The following is a 19,666-nucleotide window of genomic DNA, read 5'->3' as shown; positions in this document are numbered from 1 at the left end:
GGCTGATTTTATTCCTCCAAGTTTCAGTCCCAATGTCTGTATCCCAGTTAGGTTGAATGAGACGAGTTTATCCTGGAAAGACTATTTGGGCTCTAGTTCTAGCTCTGGAACTAACTGTGTGGCTTTGGGCAAATTACTTTGCTGCTCTGGGTTTCAGTCTACCCATCAGCAAAATAAGGGGGTTGGATTAGATGATCTGTAAATGCCCATCTACAATTGTTATATTCATTGAATAATGGATGAAGACAGGACTATTACCCAGGCAGGTATTCCTGGGCTTTCTCAGTGATTCAGTCTCAATGAGGAGAAGATGCTGCTCGACATACCCTTGCTACAGTTTGACTCATGACCAAGCAGTTGGGGCATCAGACATTTTCCCTCTCCATGTGCAGCTTACTAGTTCAATCGAGAACCACAGCTTTCAAGTTGAGCTTTTGCCTGTTCTAACCATCCCAGCAAAAAGCCTGGTTTCTAATCATGGTAGTAACCTCTGACATAATGTCCCCTCAGCCTCAGCTCAAGTAGGATGGTTCCCACACTTTTAGAAACTTCTCACTAGCAAACGAAGACATTTCCCTAAAGAATGGAAAGTAAACGAGGATGTGTAATGAGAGAATCATGTCATGAAAATAGGATGTGTAATTAGAAAACGTCATGGAAATGTGGCATTTCTGAATTGGAATGTCAGTGGCTAGAAAAGAGAAGGCAAGTTGTGTACTTATTCACAAAGACATGGAGGCCACATAGCATCTTACACAAGGGGTGAGCAAACTTTTTCTGGAGAGGGCCAGGTAATAAATGTCTTAGGCTTTGTGGGCCATGGGGTTTCTGTTGCAACTGCTCAACTCTGTAGGATGGAGGCAGTCATATAGATGAGGCTCAAGACTAGGTTGAGGGCCAGTGAGGCACACTTGTCTTGGGCACAAACTTTAAGAGTGCCAAAAACCTTGGTAACCAAGATAAAATATTTGAATGCAATATTTAGAAAATATTATTGCGAAAAATCCATGATATAAAATATCACAATTAGAAGTAAAGACAGACGTCTGGTGTGGTGGCTCATGCCTGTAATCCCAGCACTTTGGGAGGCCGAGGTAGACAGATCACTTGAGGTCAGGAGTTCAAGACCAGCCTGGCCAACATGGTAAAACCCCATCTCTATTAAAAATACAAAAGTTAACTGGGCGTTGGCGGGTGGGGCGCCTGTCATCCCAGCTACTTGGGAGGCTGAGCCAGGAGAATCGCTTGAACCTGGGAGGCAGGTTGCAGTGAGCTGAGATTGTGCCACTGCACTCCAGCTTAGGTGACAGAGCAAGACTCCATCTCAATAAATACATAAATAAATAAATAAAAATAAATAAAGACAGGATCAGACAATATGTAAATGAATGAGCGTAGCTATGTTCCAATACAACCACTTGGCCTGGTGGCCATAGTTTGCTGATCCCTATGTTATCACATAGGGTAGACCTGGGACCCTCCCAACAGAAGTTTTCATCTTAGAATCAGGTGGCTGGATGAGGTTATGAACTATTTCCTTTAGGGTGCCCTCTTTCCTCCTTTTTCGGTCCTCCTTCCTCTTTGGTGCTGTTTGCTGTTCGTGCTTCTCAATTCCCTCTCTCCACACTCCATTTCCTACATTCTGGCAGCCTGGGCCTCACATTGGGCTTCAAGTCTTCTCCAATATAAAATTTCAACCAGGTCTCTGGCCTGGCTCTGGCCTCCCTTCACCTGCATCCACTCAGCATGGCCACTCTCAGCAGATACTTTGGAAATAATCTGATAATTGGCTTAACAAGCTGCTCCTCTTAGCTCAGGTGCATTTCAACAGTAGAAAGTTATTTTAGCCAAAAGACCTGTATTGTTTAAGGGTCGACTGTATTTGTTGAATTACAAATGAAGACTAACAGTTTAATATTACAAAGGGGTCGACTTCAGATGGATGGGATCTCAGGCATCTGTGAGGGGTAGCGCGGGTGGGAATTTTTAGGTGGTTGGTTCCCCCCAATCTCAGGATGTTTGCACCTTTCATGACTACAGGAGAGAACCAGCCCCAGTCAGAAGGTTTGGAGTTAGCTCCAAGATACAGTTTGAAATTCACAATATGGACACCAGGCCTTACCAGATGATTCTGGAATCACCTCCTGATTACCAATCTCTGTAGATTCTCCCCTCCCCAGTCCTTCCCTCACCCCCAAATACAGTGGCCTTCATGGGCACAGGCAGAAGCCAGCTAGCTCTTAGCACTCTCAAAGACAGGATCAGATAGTACATAAATGAATAATAAATAAACAAATCTGTGTTCCAATAAAACTTTATTTGGCCTGACCTGATCAAGTTTAATAATGTTTAATAGATTTTTTAAAAACATGAGTAGTTATAACAATACCTCTGTAATAACTGTTATATATGAACTCCTGGTCAAGGCCAGTAGCTTGTTCCTTTACCAAAAAAGTAAAGCCGCCCTCTGAGGACAAAATGGCACATGAGGAGTAGTGTACATTTCTTTTTCTTAAAGAAAAAACAAAAACAAAATAACAAAACCCAAACACTTCCTATTTACATATTCTCCATTTAAAAATTGGTCAGTGTGAGTAATTGTTTTTAAATATAAGTTTCTAATGTGTTGCAGGTTTCCATGTACAAATTATAGTTTGCTGATTAGCTTTAAGGTGCTGTGATGTGAGGATGAACGCAGCCTAAGACCAAGACTGGGGAAATCCTCTTCCTACAGACTGGCGGGACTTCCTGTGGGTATCTTTGGGAGTTTTGGGGGAAGAGAAGGAGCTGAACACCAGTGGCAGAAATGGCAGTGTTTCTGGGGACCAGATAGGGGCTGTCAGTGTCCCCACCCCACGCTTCTGCAGAGGGCCTGTGTCTACACGCCATTACCCCATGCTGTGTGTGTGACCACATGGGTTTGCATTCACCAAACTCACTTTAGCCTACACTATGAGGGGCATTGCTACTTTGAGTCCCTTCCTTTGTCGTGAGGTCTCCATGCTGGTGCCTGACCCCTAAGAACCCCTGCTGTTGACACCCCTCCTTTCATACCTTCCTGGATTCCTTGCCCCCAAGGTCACGTGCTCTCCAACACATTTCTGTAGGGTCTGCTCTTTGTCAAGGCTACATGGATGATCAAATTCAGGAAAGTATTGATGAAGGGTTCCATGTGAAACCTTCTCTCCTAACACATTTTCTCTATGGCAGGACCTCACTGCTGTCCTCCAAATGAGCAGTCTGTGTAGAGAACATTAGGTCCCGAGGTAGGTCTGGAGAGGCGCTGTTGGGGGGCAGGTGGGGGCGCAGGGTGTGGAGTGCAGGGGGAGTGCTGGCAGGGAGGTTGGAGGGATTCTTGGAATTGCTGCCTTCAACCTCACTGGGGTAGGACGCCCACAGGGGAACGAGGGCTGTCTTTGCGTGTGTCAGGAAAGTGCATAGGGAGTGCCGAGGGGGTGTGCACAGGCCTGGGAGAAGGGCTGATTTTACCCACAGACCCCAGACTGTTCTGACGTGAAACGAAGATTTCAGACAGTGCAGGGGTGAGGCAAATACAGGGGTGCGACAGATGAAAACATTTAAGTACTTGGGGAGCCAGGAAAGTATGCTTGGTGACTAGGAGAAACAAACTGGTTCAGTTTCCAGTTTCAGAATACAAGAAACATTGCTCTGAATAAAATAACGTTGAATGGTAATGGACAGGGAAGAAACATCTCAGACCAAGTTTCTAAGCAAAAAGCCAGAACGACCCCAATAGAGGAAGACATTCTATAGTAGACAGACCCTGGCCTGGGGGCCAGGAGACTGGGATTTAAAGCTCATCCTCACACTAAGCCTGTGATCTTAAGAAGTATCTCTTCATCTCTGGGCCTAATTGCCTTTCCTCAGCTGTCAGTTGAGGCTAGTTGGGTCAGGTGGTTTCGGAGCTACCTCTGCAAGATTTCTCTGCATCCTGTCACCCAGGTGGGGCCTGCAGACCGCTGTCTAAAGCTGTTTCTTCCCTGTGCACCACATGTGGTCTCCCCTTTGCTGGGAAATTGATCAACCCCCAAGCCAGGGTCCTGTTCAAACCCGCTCCTAGAGGTTAAAGGCTAGTTATTAAGGCAGTTTAAGAAATGGACATTCCTCTCGCTCCTCGGATCCTTCACGTGTCCTGCTAACCCCAAGGCAACAGAGAGAGGGGCGGGAAAGGAGGCCTCCTCCTGCCAGCTCCAGCTTTCTCTGGGGACCTCCTGCTCTGCAGGGCCTGGAGCGGCCCCTCCGCCCTCACCACCTTTCTTTGGAGAAGGCCTCGGTCTGTACGAGGTCACCAGGGTGCTCGGGGATACACGCACCATTGAGGTCGCCCAGTTTATTGTCTGGTAGGTCCTCGGGCTTGGTGCAGAGCTTCAGGGCGCGGGAGATGAACACGTCCAGGTCGAACTGGGGACTGGCGCCGCCGTCCACGGGGGCCGGGCGGCCGGGGGGCGAGGCAGACAGGTGGCGCTCGGGGTCGGCGGGCGGGCTGGCGTGCTCGGGGCCGCCCTGTGTGCTCTTGACCCACTGCGCGATCTCCAGGAAGAGGCTGGCCGGCTCGTCCTCGCGCGCCGCTGTGTCCGTCGACCCCGTGGCCGTTGGGGGCGCGCCGGCCGCCTGTTTCCAGTGCGATAGGTCCAGGATGAGCTTGGGCTCCGAGTAGTGGTGCGGCTTGTTGTCGCGCCACAGCAGCTTGTCCAGGTAGGACGGCGACCCCACCTTGTAGTCGCAGGAGCGCCCGTAGTCGGCCTCGAAGGCGCGCTCCATGGACGAGTGTGACTGCTCTAGGAAACGCTCAGAGCTGCTGTGCGATTCCTTGCGCGGGTCCACCTGCACGTCCTCTGCCAGCGGCGCCGAACCCGCGCGCGGGTCGCGCTGCACCTCGCTGGCGTCCTGGCACCGGTCTGGCCGCCACTCCAGGTCCGACGACAGGCTCACAGGGTACCTGCAAGGGTACAAACGGAGCGGTGATTGGACGCCCGAGCCCGGTGACTTCCGGGAGGGAGCCAAGCCCTCTAATCCCTGTTTGCCACTCACACACCTGCCTTCCATTCCTTCCGGATCCCCCCTGCCTCCGACCCCCATCCCTCAAGGTGGGAGGGTGATGGGACAGGTAATGGCGAGCCTTGAGGGCTCAGCTGGGGGCATAGGTTGTTCAGCTTAACTCTTGTGTTCTTTTGTACGCATTCAAAACCCTGCAGATATTTCCTGCGCACCTACTGTGCGCCAAGCACTCACTGTTCTAGACATTACTGAATACAGCAATGAACAAAACAGACGTCCCTGTTCTCATGGAAGTTTCCAGTGGATCCACCTGTGTAATGCTTCTCAAATGCTGATGGATGCACGAATCACCTGCGGGTCTTGCTAAAATGCAGATTTTGATTCTGTAAATCTGAGATGGGGCCTGAGATTCTAACAAGCTCCCAGCTGCTCTGATGCTGCTGGGCCTTGGACCCACATTTTGAGGAGCAAGGCTCCAGTGAGTGCGTCTCAACCCTGGATCAGATTAGAGTCACATAGGGGAATTAAAAATAAAATAGCATGCCTGCCTCACTGCTTCCCCACGCCAATTCTGATTGAGTAGGTCTAGAGTAGGACCCTGCATCAGCATGTTTTGAAGACCCCCCGGGTGATTCTAAGGTACAGCCAGGGCTGGGAACCCCTGCCCTGGTGGATCTGGTTGGGGGCTCCATAGCACCTTGCATTGATGCAGGGTAGGTGGGACCTACAGAAAGGTTACAGACACCCTCCGGAGAAGCTGAAGATCTTTGGCATTCTGCCCTGTTCGACTGCCCTGCAGCCATGGAGAGTGAAGTCAGCTAGCCAAGAGCAAATAAAGGGCAGATGGGCAGACAGGTGGGCCACCAGCTACCGCGGAGCCTTTCCTTCCTTGTGCAGGTGCTCTACCTAGAACTCTGGGGTTGTGGGGCAGACAAGGAGCACAGAGAACATCAGCCTGCAGCCAGCTACTTCCTGAGCAGGCCCAACAGATAGACCAAGGAGAGGGAGGTTCGGCTGTGTGGGGCAGACCTGGCAGCTGCAGCCCACAGAGTGTGAATGGAGAGGCATAGGAAGGCCTCAGCACTGCCCACCTCCCAGTGATGCTGCTAGGGCAGGAATCGCTCCTCGAGCTGAACCCTGCCTCCTCGATTGAGTGGCCTTGGGCAGAGATTTCTAGGAGTAAGAGTGTGAAGACCCTCACCCTTGGCTGCTCTATTCCAAGTGCCAAACATACATTATCTGTAGTCTTCATAGCAACTCTGTGGACTTTGTGTTATCACCCCTACTTTACAGCTGGGAAACTAGCATTCCAAGAGGGTAAGTAGCTTGCCCACAGTAGCAAGATCCTTTGTCATCCTCTTCCCTCAGGCAGGTGTGATGGGAAAGGTCGGGAGCACAAGTGCACCAGGTTTAGGGGTGGTCAGGGTGAACAGGCAGTAACAAATCCTGTGAGTTTTTTCTGGCAAAACCCTATGCCACAGTTGCAGAAGGTATAAGAGGACTCTCACTGAGCCAATGCTCTTTGTCCCAAGGCTCTCCGGAGGAAGGGGAAGGGGCCCCAGAAACCACAGTCAAGGGCAGGCCTGCCCCGGGGGTGGCAGAAGAGTCTTCATTAATCTCTCTTTGTTGGCAGTGCTTGAAAACAACAATTGATAACAACAAGCCAGCAAACCTGTCCAAAAATAGCAGCATTGCCCTGGCCCTCCCTCGGTGCCTCCTTAATCTGAAACCCGTCATCTGTCAAATGACTAAAAAGGAGAAATTGCTCATCTGTCACTTATGTAACTAGCTGTCACATTCCCACGGCAGTGGGACTCCCAGTTAGGCCCCCTCAAAGTCCTAGCTGCTTGAGCCCTCGACTGCTGTTTCTAAACTGAGCAGCTACCAGCACTCCCTCCCAGAATTAGCAGATGGTGACGCCCAAATGTTTAGTTGCCTGATCTAAGAACGTCAGAACAGGAAAAGATCTAAGAGATCATTACGTGCCTAGGCAGAAATTGTTTAAAAATACATCTTCTACCCAGCGCTGATTCATTGGTAGTGGCTTCCAGGGACACTTGTTGAGGATTCTGTAGCCAAGCCCAGTTTAGCAGGAAATGGTCCTATAACTGCTTAGCAGCATCTGACATAGCTGCAGATTGCAGAGAGACCCATCAGGGGCATGACACGATGCCAGTCTCTTAACCTAGGAGCTGTAGTTTCCTTGTGTGTCAATGAGCAATAATAATGCAGCCCCTGTCAGTGGCATTTTTTTTGACAGGGTCTCACTCTGCAACCTCAAACTTCTGGGTTCAAGGGATTCCCCAGCCTCAGCCTTCCCAGTGTCTGGAACTACAGCTGTGTGCCACTATGCCTGGCTAATTTAAAAAATTGTAGAGATGGGGTCTGACTTTGTTTCCCAGACTGGTCTGGAACTCCTGGCCTTAAGCGATCCTCCCGCCTTGGCCTCCTAAAGTGCTGGGATTACAGGTGTGAGCCACCGCACCTGGTCTTTAATGGCACTTTCAAGAGTTACCGACATGAAACATGAGAAAGCGTTTTGTAATGGTAATCTCTGCTTTGTTTTTTTGCCTTGCATTGTTGCAGTTTAGTTTTCAAGGGCAAGTTCTCAGGCTGCTAGAAGTGAGCTCCTACCATGGTGCTCACTAAATCCTTGGGGAGCACTGTTTTGAACCCCCTGTTCAGTAGACTCAGGGTGGTGAGGGAAGCTGGGGATGTTGCACAAAGGAAAGCCCCTGACCCACACATGCAGCTCACACTGGTCATTTACCAGCAGTGTCTGGGGACAAAAGAAAGGCAGGAAGCTAAGCTGGAGAAGTCGTCCAATGAGCTATGCAACTTGGGAGACAGAGGGAAAGGTCATGGAGGATGAGGCAAAATAGAAATGGGAGGACAGGGAAATGTGGGCTCTGGAACCCAGGGCTGCGAGCACCTGGAACTGCATGTGTCCCAGTTGGACAGCTGGCTCTGGTTAGCGGCCATCAGCACGATGTCATCGATCTCATCCTCAATGCGGAAGGGGTGTTGCGAGGTGGGCTCATCCTCAGGGCACGAGTATGGGCTCATGTACGGGTGTTGCAGCCCCATCTCAGCTGTTAGGCGATCCATGGGGTTAAAGGTCAGGATCTTCTCCAGAAAGTCGATGGCTGCAGGGAGCAAAGCCGGACATGAAAGTCATTTGTTGCCCTTGTCGAGCTCAGAAGGAGATTCCTCAGCATGGTGACATTCTGTGCTGGTGTCTGTGCTTCTGCATTTGTTAAAAGGTTTTTAGCCATTTTCTTTCTCAAGACTCTTGTCACAATCCAGTGACAAAGATAAAGCAGATGCTGCCTTCTAGATTTTGCAAATGAATTAAACAGACTCAGAGGATCAAGTGACTTGCTCAAGGTCCAGCCTCAGCCTGGGTTTCTCCAGAGACAGAACCAGAGACAAGGCTTGGGGTTGTAGGTGGTTTATGTGGTGGGGGATCCCAGCAAGCACAGGTCGGGGAGTGAGGGGAACCAGAACAAGGCACACCCATGACAGGTTACTCCTGTGGGCACCTGGGATCCTCCAGAGATGGTATGGGCCACACTCAGAGGTGGTTCCCCTTGCGGGGCAGGGAAGCTGGGATATTTATACACCAACTTCCCTTTGTCATGGCTTTTAAGGGGCTGCTGGAATGGGACGGAGGAGCCTGCTCCTGAGGAAGCCCTGAGGCAGGAGTGCCAGGTGCAGCAGCAAAAAGCCTCACTGAGAAAGGTGAATGTGGCGGTCAAGGGGTGGGACAGGGTCTCCACAGCCCAGAGCTCCTGGGTCCGAATCCAGAGCTCTTCCTACCATATGCTGCCCCTGGAAGTTCAACAAAGATATTACAGATACTGAACAACCAGGCTGAATTCCCCTGCTCTGCCAAGCAGTAGTCCTTTCATGGCTGGATCAAGGGGGACTTCCGGGCAGTGGGAACCTGGGGAAGGGAAGGGACACTCAGAAGCCTTGTATGAGAGGCTGCTAACCAGCATGAATGTACACCAAGATTCAGCAGATAGCAGCTCTGCACACAGGTCCTGGTGGTCCTTCCCTTGCGCAGGGCTGGGTACCCTGGGAGCTCTGCTCTTGGAGCTCTGCCCCAGGTTATCCCAGGGCAAGGTCTAGCCTAGAAGTTTGGATTCCTTCTCAGCACTGGCATCTCTGGAGGTCCGCTTAAATCATGATTTGGCTCCTCATGTTGCAGCCCACCTGGAGAGGGAGAAATGGAGCTGAGCTCGAGGCCCAGACTGCCCATCCCTCCGAGGGGCTCCCTGGTGGGCCTCAGCCTGCACCACTAACCTGCTCCTCACACCAGCCCTGGATCTCTTTGCAAGAAAATTCATCAGCGATTCAGGAAATCGATGGATTCAGAAGGGCACTGGCCTCCCAGGAGGATGCAGTGCTGCAGTGTAACGCTAGACCCCCAAATTAGTTAAGCAGCAGTAACTCTGATCACCCTCAACAGTCTGATGCTCAGCGTGTTTCTGGGTCTGGAGTTGCAAACTTAAAAGAGGATCTGCCTCACAATTTCCTAGGACTGGAAGAATCGGGCAGTGTAGTGCAGGGCCCAGCTTCAAGTCTGGGCAGGTCTTTCTCTCTTTGGGCCTCTGGCCCTTTTTTTTGGCCCCAGCCACGACTTGACCTTTTGACAAGGAAATGAGAGAATTAAAGCTCTAAAGATTGAGGTGCAGGCAGTATCATCTTTAAAAGAGATGAGTACCACCACTGGGGCAGTGGCTCACATCTGTAATCCCAGGACTTTGGGAGGCCAAGGAAGGAGGACTGCTTGAACCTAGGAGTTTGAGATCACCCTGGGCTTGTTTCTAGCAAGACAAGTAGTAGTTGGCAAGGTGGGCCAGTAGTGGGTTGTTTCTAAAAAGGAAAAATTATTTTTTAGCCAGCCAAAGTGGTGCACGCCTGTGGTCCCAGCTACTCAGGAGGCTGAGGTGAGAGGATCACTTGAGCCCTCGAGGCTGAGGTTGTAGTGAGCTGTGATTATACCACTGCAGTCCATCCTGGGTGACAAGCGAGACCCTGTCACAAAAGAAAAAAAGTCAAGTACCAACCCCAGAGCTGTTCCGCAGACTCCAGCATGGATGAAAATCTGCTGGAGGTCCTCCTGCAGGTGCCCAGATACTTCTGGGAAGCCCAAACACTAGAAAATTCTTCATTTCTTTTTTTTTTTTTGAGACAGGGTCTCACTCCTGTTGCCCAGGTTGGAGTGCAATAACGCAAATATGACTCACTGCAGCCTCAACTTACCAGGTTCAGGTGATCCTCCTGCCTCAGATTTCCAAGTAGCTGAGACTATAGGCGTGCACCACCATGCCCAGCTAATCTGTTATATTTTTGGTAGAGACAGGGTCTCCCTATGTTGCCCAGGCTGGCCTGAAACTCCTGGGCTCAAGAGATCCACCTGCCTCGGCCTCCCAAAGTGCTGGGATTACAGGCGTAAGCCACCACACCTGGCCCAGAAAATTCTTCCTTTTATCAAACTTAAATCTCCCTCCTTTAACTTCTACCCTGGGGCCTACCTCTGCCTTCAGTGGTTCCCCCAAAGCAGCATGTCTTCTCTGTCCCATGATTTCCCTTCTCCTGTTTCAAGGCAGCAGTCATGTCCCATGTGACACCCTCATCCTGGCACCCTGCTGGCCTGCCTTTCCCGGCCCCTCCTGCAGTGAGAGATGGCTGTGTGCTTGGGGCCGATGGAATGGGGGTGGAAGTGCTGTGTGTACCCCACTTCCAGGCCTGACCCAGAAAAACCTCCTGCAAGAGTCTCTGCTCTTTCTTCCCCTGGCTTTGGCTGGAAGGGAATGCCCAAGGTGACCTTGAAAGCCACCTGCTGAAGATGGCAGACCTGATGGCCTGGGTCCTGGGCACAGCCACTCATCCTCCCCTGCCCATCCACGTTCCCAACTCTGCCTGGATGTGAGGTAAACAATGAATAAACTGTAAGTGGGTTAAACCACGGAGATTTCGGTGTTACCTGCTACCGTACAAGCTTCACCTTAACTCCTAAGCCGCTGCCCCTCGGAAACTCCTCCCTAGGCTCACCCACCCCAGATGTTTTTAAGGCATTTCTTAGATAATGAAGCTTCTGTACAATCTTGTCACTTTCCTCTGGCCCAGTGGATTCCAAACAGCTGCTCAGTGTTGCAGGGGTTCTGGAAGGGTTCTCAGTAGCATGTCTGGAGACTGAGAGGCAGGTGGGTGGGACACTGGGCCCCTCAACCCTACTTCATCCAGAGACCGCCTTTCACCTGTGCTGCACCTGAGTTTTTGTCACCAGATTTATCACCTTTGGTCTATTTCTGTCCTGTAATAAATGGAGCACAGAACTGAATGCCCCCAGTGTGGTCTTGAGGCCTGCCTCCCTTGTTCTGCACCTGTCACAAGATGGACATTTCGGTTGCTGAGGGATGCTGTCACCTAGACTGAGTCTCCTGAGCCTCTGAGAGCTAGAGCCAGCTAGAGCCTTTGGCCTCTTCCCAGGCCTGCTGGGCCTTGAATATACAGCAGAGGGAGTGAGCCTGAGGAGCGAAGGGCCTTGTCTGAGGCCACACAGCTCATCACTGGTGGAATGGGACCTGGGTCTTGCCCTCAGGCTGAGGAAGCACCTGTTCTTTGCACCACACCATGCCTTCCAGGACAAAAACATAAGGGAGGATGAAGGAAAGAGAGGGAGGAAAGCAAGCAAGGAAGATGAGAAGCAAAAGGAAGCAGAAACAAGGGTAGAACACTAATGACTACCCAATGGACTCCTGAGGCCCAGCATCCACAGCTTGGAAGTAGTTAGGGCAAAGGCCCACTGGCAGGGGAGCCTTGACTTTTATATCCAAGGACCATGCTTTGCCCTTTTGGAAGGAGACCTGCCTGCCCCCTACCCCACAAGGTGGAGCCGAGCTCATCCTCCCTGGACACTTGGCCTGGTTGCCAGGCTCAGGTACCTTCGCTGTTCACTTCAGGGAGCAGCTTGCGCAGAGGCCTCTTCACCTCCCAGGTGCTGCTGACGAAGGAAGGCATCACCCTGAGCAGCTCTTCCTTGTCTTCCTCCCGGATTACAGGGATGGTCTCCAGGATGAGCTGCATCTGCTCCAGCTCATGGGCCCCTGGGGAGGGAATGCCAGATGGTTAAGTGTGCTGCCCAAGGGGCTGTGGTGTGCAGTAGCCCGAAAACAGTGCCAGGTGTTCTGGGAGGAACAACACAGGGCAGTGGGGCAGCACTGGGTTGGGACCGGGGTTCTGGTCTTCATTTGCTGCACAACTGTGGGCAGGTGGCTGACATCTCTGGGGCTTGGCTTTGTTAAAAGTAGAAAGAAGGGGTTGAATCTGGTAGTCTGTAAGTCCCCATCTATGCCCCTAGCATTCTATTCTCACACAGACCAGCTGGATGTAAGTCAGCACTAAAGAATGCGAATAGCCTGGCTCAAGGCCTTCCAAGCAACTTCCCATAGGCCTCTCTGCACAATCTTTACTAGGATGGGGAAGGAAACAATTTTAAGGCTAGGAATGAGCCATAACTTTTGGTTTCCAATTAAGAGGATTCCATCTAGGAAACTCTCAAGAGAAAAACAAATCAGGAATAACAAATCGGGTTTGGGATGTGTCTTGAGCACATAGCCTCTGTGCTCCTTGGGAGAAGGAAGACAGGCTATGCCAGGTTTTCAAGGGAACTTTAGTGGGACAGGATGGACTCAGGCATTCATTTATTCACTCATTCCATAAATAGTTATTTATTGAGCACCTTCTCCATGCCAGGCATCATGCTGGATGCTGGGAATGGGTGAGGCATAGTTCTCATTCATGAGAAGCTTCAGTCTTTGTCTCAGAAACTCAACTCATCTCCTACACCCAGGCAACCACTGGCCACGGTATGGCATTTCTGGCATTGGACAGATGGGTCTCCTTGCTGTCCTCTGACTTCCAGGCTGTTCTTCTGTTACTTCCATTTTCTCTTTTTTGATTGAGTTGCCTTTCCACTTAACTCTGCTAGGTTAAAACCTCAGCCATACCTCTCCTTCCTCAAGAAGTTGCCCCTGCCCATCCAGCTGCACAGAGGGCCCGCCCCTTGCCATGAATTCCCATGGGATTCCAGTCTTCCAGACGTTGGTGGCCTAGGATGAGGGCTGTCCCAGGTCCCCCCACAGTTCCCTGTGTGGCACTAAGCACATGTGAATCCTGACTGAGGAAGTGCCTGCAGCCTCAAGCTCTCTCCTGAAGAGGTCCTTTTGGCCTCTCCCTGCAGTGGACTCATTGGGTCAGTTCAGGGCTCTGGAAGCCCCTGTCGGGTCCTGTCTCCAAATGTGTACTCCACACCACTCACCAGCGGACCATGAGGTCAGTGGTGATCAAGCTGCAGACAGAGGTGGTGGGACCTTGCTCCCAAGCCCCTGACCCCTCTCCTGTGTGACACACAAACCAGTAATACACAACCTTCTGCTTGGAGTAGCTTCTTCAACCATGGGGGTTGGGGAGGGCAGAGAATGAGCCTCTTTCACTTGTCTGCTCCTGCCTGAGATCAATGGTGTCATATGAGAGGCGGTCAGTGGGGCCTCCCTGGCAATCCATGGCCTGGGACAGAAAGCAGGAGCTTTGGTGGCAGACAGCCCTGGAGGCAGACCTAGCTCCCCCACATTCTCCCTATCCACCCCTTGTGGAATGAGGATTATAAGGAGTCAAGTGCGTTGGTAGATGAAGGCTCCTGGGGAAATACCTGGCTTGTAGCAGATGTTTAATAGCTCTTGACTTCCTTTGCTTCTAGGAGTGGGGAAAAGCGACTTTGAGAGAGGCTGATGAAATAATTCCACCTTGGAGATTTATGTCCTAATCATCCCTGAGTGATTCTTTGTGACAGATGTCACTTGGGGGAGGCATCTTAACACGGAGTCTACTAAGCCACCACTGAAAATGGGAGAAGGTGTGAAGCATGGAGGAGGATACTATGGTTGATGTCCCTTTCCTACTGAAAAGGTCCTTTCCATGTCACACCAGCTGTTGCCTTCCCTGCCTCTCTTACAACAAGGGGAGGCCATGTTGATTCAATCAAACAGGGACAGGAATCTCTTGGAAGGACTTCCGGGGAAGATGTTCCTCCCTGGTAAGAGAGAAATGTGAGGAGAGCTGTCTTGCTGCCCTGGCTGACCCCTCCCTACCTTTCTTCATTGGACACTTCTGCGTGAGAACCTGAAAGCGACTGCAAACATCTCGTGACCACAGACAGCCTGAAGAAGAGAAGCCAGTAGACTGTGGATTATACAGCCTCGTCTGGGCTCTCAGTGAGTCACCTGCCTGCTGTGGCACGGAGAAGCCTAGCTCTTCTCCGTCTGGCCTGAAGGTTGTCAGCCTGATGGAAGGGCAGCTGGAGCAGAGCCCTGTGAGCTGAGGGCTCAAGGCCAGGAGAACGGAGGCAGCCAGGCACCTGTGACCCAGATCGTGGTTACAGGGCCAGGGATATTGAGCCATCCAGGGTTTAGGGGCTATGGCTGGAGTGGGAAGAATCTTTGAGTCAGAGTCCAGGGTGAGACCTCCCTCCCACCTGTTCCCCCTTTCTCCCCTGCCTTGAATTGGCTGGAAAATATGGAACTGGGAGGTCTGTGCAATTTCAGTTGGAACAAAAAGATAGCAGGATGGTTCACCCTGGGCACAGATGGGTTCACTGTGTATTGTTTTTTTTTGTTTTGCTCTTTTGTGTCCCCACTGAACCATCAGATTTTTGAGGACAGAGACTATGTCTTACTCTATGTCTTACTTAGTCTGTATCTCCAGCACATGGTCAAGGATCCACCCAAAGCACAAAATCCACCAGAGGGAAAACTGTACGGGCTCCTGAGAGTCCAGGGGGCAAATGAAGACATTTATACTCAGGGCCTAAATGCTTGGACATAAATCCTGACTTCAGCTTCATCTGACTTTCCTGCCATTGTTTTTATTTTACCTTTTTCATTTTCTTTTTTTGTTTGTTTTGTTCTGAGACGGAGTCTCGATCTGCCACCCAGGCTGGAGAGCAGTGGCACGATCTCGGCTCAATGGAACCTCCACCTTCCTGGTTCAAGCAGTTCCCCTGCCTCAGCCTCCCAAGTAGATGGGATTACAGGTGCAAGATCATGCCTTTGCACTCCAGCCTGGGAGACAGCACGAGGCTCTGTCTCAAAACAAAAACAAAACAAAATAAAGACTTTCTTAGCTATTCAGACATGGCTTAGTCTTAAAGTCCTGCCAGTGTTCCCTTAGAAAGGCCACCATTTGCCACTTCTTCTCTGAGCTCATTTTCCCATCCTGAAACGGGGGGTGGATGAAAATTCTTTGAGTAAGTGACAGCAGCATTTAGGGCTGAGGGTGGAAACTTGGGAAGGGTTGAGGGACACAGTGCAGAGGAAGTAGAGCTCATGGCAGGTGAGAAGCAACTGAGGGGGACTTGCCAGAAAGGGAGGAGGAGACCCAGGGAGCAGAGGGTTTCAAGAAGGAGGTGATGATCGTCGCTGACTACTGCTACAGGATGAGGCTGAAATGCATTCCCTGGAGTAAGAACATGGCAGTTTGGGTCAGACAGATGGAGGGGGAGTAAGCCACACTGCAGTGAGGAGAGAATGGAAGAGAGGGAGTGAAGAGAGCAAGTGTTCCTCCAAGCAAAGAGGGAGAGAGTGAGAATGAGTTGAAGTGCAATGGGAGCACCAAGAAGGATGACTCATGCCCTGGGGAGTTAGGAGACACATCATGGAGGACAAGACATAAGCTGGGTTTTGAAGGTTCAATAGGAGTTTTCTAAGCAGAGAAGGGGGTCTTTGTGCCAAGGTGAACAGAAAATGATAGATTAGGAAAACAGTAAGTCACTTGGTGTGGCCAAAGGACAGGAAACAGTGGCAGGGAGGGAGGAGGAAGGGGCTAAAAATGTAGGGTGGATGTGTTTGCAGCCATCAGTCTCAAGATGTTTGAATAGAAATGTGTCTAAGTCCATTCAGGCTGCCATAACAAAGTACCATAGATTAGGTGGCATATAAACAACATTTATTTCTCACAGTTATAGAGGCTGGAAAATTCAAGATTAAGGAGCTGGCAGATTCGGTTTCTGGTGAGAGGCCCATTCCTCACAGATGATGCCGTCTCAGTGTGTCCTTACACAGTAGAAGGGGCAAACAAGCTCCCTCCGACCTCTTTTACAAGGGCACTAATCCCATTCATGAGGGCTCCATCCTCATGACCTAATCACCTTCGAAAGGCTCCACCTCCTAATAGTATCACCTTGGGGGTTAGGATTTCAACACGTGAATGTTAGGGGAACACAAGCATTTAGGTCATAGCAAAGTAGTTATTTGATTGCAAAAACTTCTGTGCTCAAAAGGCTATTATTAGCCTCTCCGGTATTTTTGCCTGACAATATAATAGGGTGCCTCCAAATAGTGTCATAAAAGCCACAGAAGTAATTTCAGCAAAAGATGAGCATGTTTTGTGATTGCAAGTGTTTTGCCCTCAGTTCCCCTTTCTATGGAACGACACCAGATGAGAAGGAAGGTGGCATAGTTAGCAACTCACCAGCAAAGAGCATTCTCCCCGTAAGCATCTCAGCCAGGATGCAGCCGGCGGCCCACATGTCGATGGCTTTGGTGTAGTTATTGGGGGAGAGGAGCAGTCGTGGGGAGCGGTACCACTTTGTTACCAACCCTTCTGACAGATAACCCTGAAAGACAAAATTTCTGGTCCCACTGATCAGTCATTTTTGGATACCTTTCCTCCCACACCTCTTCCAGTTTCTCCTCCCATGAAACAGACCTCTTTCAGGGTCCCTTTCGTTCTTGCTCCTTTCCCATTGATCTTGAAGGAGCATGAGTGAACAGAGGTCTAGTTAGAGGGATTGGGCCTGGTTTGTGGGGTTCAAATGTTTTGGTGAGAGAATCTTATGAGAGCTGAGGGTTCTCCTTTGTAGAAAGGAATTCAGGTTATCAATATTTTAGAAGAAATGATTTCCCACCCCAACTTGGTGTGACTCTGCCCTCGTTTAGTAAGAAGATGGGTGAACAGGAGCCCTGCTCAAGTTTATTACTGCCAGCAACAGAGTAACCATGAGACACTGGCATTTTCTTTATCTAGTGGATGAATCTCAGAAGTAGCCATATGCTTGAACTCAAGCTGGTTGCTTTGACACTGAAGATTAGAATTAATGCTGCCACAAAGCCAGGCATGAGGCTCCTGGCTGAGAACAGATAAGGCCACCTTCATAATGGATGCAGGAAAATGCTATGTGGAATCAGCCCTGAACAGCAAAGTGGACACAGCTTTCATTGGTCCATGAGATTCTGGGAATTTGACCTAGTGTCTTTTGGGGGGATAAATGTTCTACCTGATTTTGCCCACGGCTCAGTGATTCGTAGTCTGAGATGGACTCCCTTCTTATGGTATATAGTGAGGACATATACCCATATATGATTTAGGAAAATATACCCAGGGAATTTAGAAATTGTTTTCTACATAATTCAGAAAACTGGGCCAAGAGTGACATCTAGGCAATGTCCATTTGAATTCCCTAGTACAGTCTTTCTAAAGTAAGAAAAAAAAATGTATAGATCCATTGGGGGTTAAGGCGTGACAGTTAGGACCAAGGAGATCCAATGGGAGATTCCAAGGATGGTCTTTTAGTTCACAGTTTAGCATCTGCACTTTCCTTTCTACAGATGCGGAAGTATCACATCACAGGCTCAGGTTAAAGCAGATGAAAAGTTAAGAAGCCTAGGACCCAGGAGTTTTTGACCCATTAATCTGAAATCCTTTCATTTGTTCAGCAAAGATTTATTAAATGTCTAAAACCTGTGGAAAGCCCTGAATGAGGACAGCAGTTTCCTCCCCTCTGTGGCACATATTTCCTCCGAGTAGAGCCTCAAATTGGTAGAAGGAAAGAGGAAAAGCAGAAGATACCTTTCAGCTGGAAATGACTAGAGCATCCCATGCCCTGGCCTCAATACTCTCACCAAAATGAACTCCTTAGAATTTGTAGGATGTGCCCTTTTCTTCTGTCCTTTGCGCATTTGCCTGTGTACCTTCCATGAGGGATATCCTCATACTCATTGTGCTACCAGCTGACATGCTCAGGCCGGCTTCCTCTCAGAAGCTTCCTTGTTTTGTTGGTGTTCTTTTACTTCTTTGCATCCCCACCCCTCCAAGGACCACAGCTACTGGGCATTGCCCAGCCCCAGGCTTCCTAAGAAGTGTTCAATAAATAAACACTGCTGAACTGTTGAATGACTGAATGAAAAAGGAACATCTCATATGGTCTGAACCTCCTCCCAAATTTAGGCACCTTCTGCAGGGTCCACTGATCCTCTTCCTTTATACACTTGACTACAAGGTGGTCCAGGTTCCACTTTCCAAGGTGGGTATGGAGTTTACGTAAGTTGATAGCCACTTATGCCTTATCTTGTTCCAAAAAAGGATTGGCCCATGTAATTTTATTTTATTTTATTTTATTTTATTTTTTTTTGAGACGGAGTCTTGCTCTGCCGCCCAGGCTGGAGTGCAGTGGCCGGATCTCAGCTCACTACAAGCTCCGCCTCCCGGGTTTACGCCATTCTCCCGCCTCAGCCTCCCGAGTAGCTGGGACTACAGGCGCCCGCCACCTCGCCCGGCTAGTTTTTTGTATTTTAGTAGAGATGGGGTTTCACTGTGTTAGCCAGGATGGTCTCGATCTCCTGACCTCGTGATCCGCCCGTCTCGGCCTCCCAAAGTGCTGGGATTACAGGCTTGAGCCACCGCACCCGGCCTGGCCCATGTAATTTTTATAAGAGTTTAATTGCTTTAAAAGTCAAGTTTATTGAGGTATAATTTACATAGGGTAAAATTCACCAGTTCTATGAGTTTTGACAAAAGCATAGAGTCATGTGACCACCATCACAATCAAGATACATAACAATTCCATCATCTCAAACAATTCCCTTATGCCTTCTTCTGGTCACCCCTAGTCCCAGCCCCTAGCAACTGCTCTTTTCTGTCTCTTTAGTTTTACCTTCTGTATAAATGGAATGACAGTATGTAGCCGTTTGAGTCTGAATTCCTTCACTTAGCACATTGCATCTGAGACTCATCCATGGTGTGTGTACAGTAGACTGTTAGGAATTTAAGTTCAATTCTAAAAGTTACAGGAACAAGCCAAATACTATCTATAGACATTCATTTCTGGGTAGGTGGGTTCTAAAACAATAGTCTGGTTTTATTTTCAGTCAGAGGGTGAGACTGTCAGGGAAAGACTAAAGCAAGAGTACCCAGTGGGGAGGTAGCTTCAGGGGAGTTTTCTCTGATATGTAAATGCACAGTCTTTTATGAAACAGAATGGTCTGGAATTGACATCTGCCTCTCCTCAGAGTCTAGGGCTAAAGAAAAATAGGGACAGGGAGCTTTCTTCTCAAACACTTGCCCTGAAAGTAAAAGAAAGATGTTGACATGAGTAAGGCTGCCCTTGGGTAAGAATTATGCACCAGGTCATGACAGGAGCTAAGAAAGTTGCTCTCCAGCTATTCCTTTTTTTCTTTCTTTCTTTCTTTCTTTTTTTTTTTAATGAAAAACAAGAACCTGCTGGATTTTTTATTATTATTATACTTTAAGTTCTAGGGTATGTGTGCACAACATGCAGGTTTGTTACATATGTATACATGTG

At 49.5% G+C, this 19,666-nt stretch overlaps 1 protein-coding gene across 8 annotated transcripts in view; it reads right to left on the bottom strand.

Annotated features, from left to right (window-relative positions):
• Positions 1–2,296: 2,296 nt before the first annotated feature.
• The window catches only part of MAPK4 (mitogen-activated protein kinase 4), a 178,710-nt gene continuing 161,340 nt past the window's right edge, over positions 2,297–19,666 (bottom strand). For 7 of the 8 annotated variants that reach the window (XM_017877536.1, XM_017877535.1, XM_017877542.1 and 4 more), the window contains 4 exons: positions 16,558–16,702; positions 11,976–12,137; positions 7,952–8,165; positions 2,297–4,960 (listed from right to left, as the gene is read on the bottom strand). In XM_017877536.1, coding sequence (XP_017733025.1) covers positions 4,267–4,960; positions 7,952–8,165; positions 11,976–12,137; positions 16,558–16,702 — 1,215 coding nt within the window. In that variant the 3' untranslated portion in view covers positions 2,297–4,266. The remainder of the gene's footprint in view (positions 4,961–7,951; positions 8,166–11,975; positions 12,138–16,557; positions 16,703–19,666) is intronic. The other variant, XM_017877543.1, reaches the window with a different exon arrangement.

This window comes from Rhinopithecus bieti, unplaced genomic scaffold, assembly GCF_001698545.2.
Source record: "Rhinopithecus bieti isolate Rb0 unplaced genomic scaffold, ASM169854v2 scaffold_9976, whole genome shotgun sequence".
Classification (NCBI taxonomy): domain Eukaryota; kingdom Metazoa; phylum Chordata; class Mammalia; order Primates; family Cercopithecidae; genus Rhinopithecus; species Rhinopithecus bieti.
Note: the sequence above shows the minus strand (reverse complement) of the source record. Positions and strands in the feature narration are given on the sequence as shown.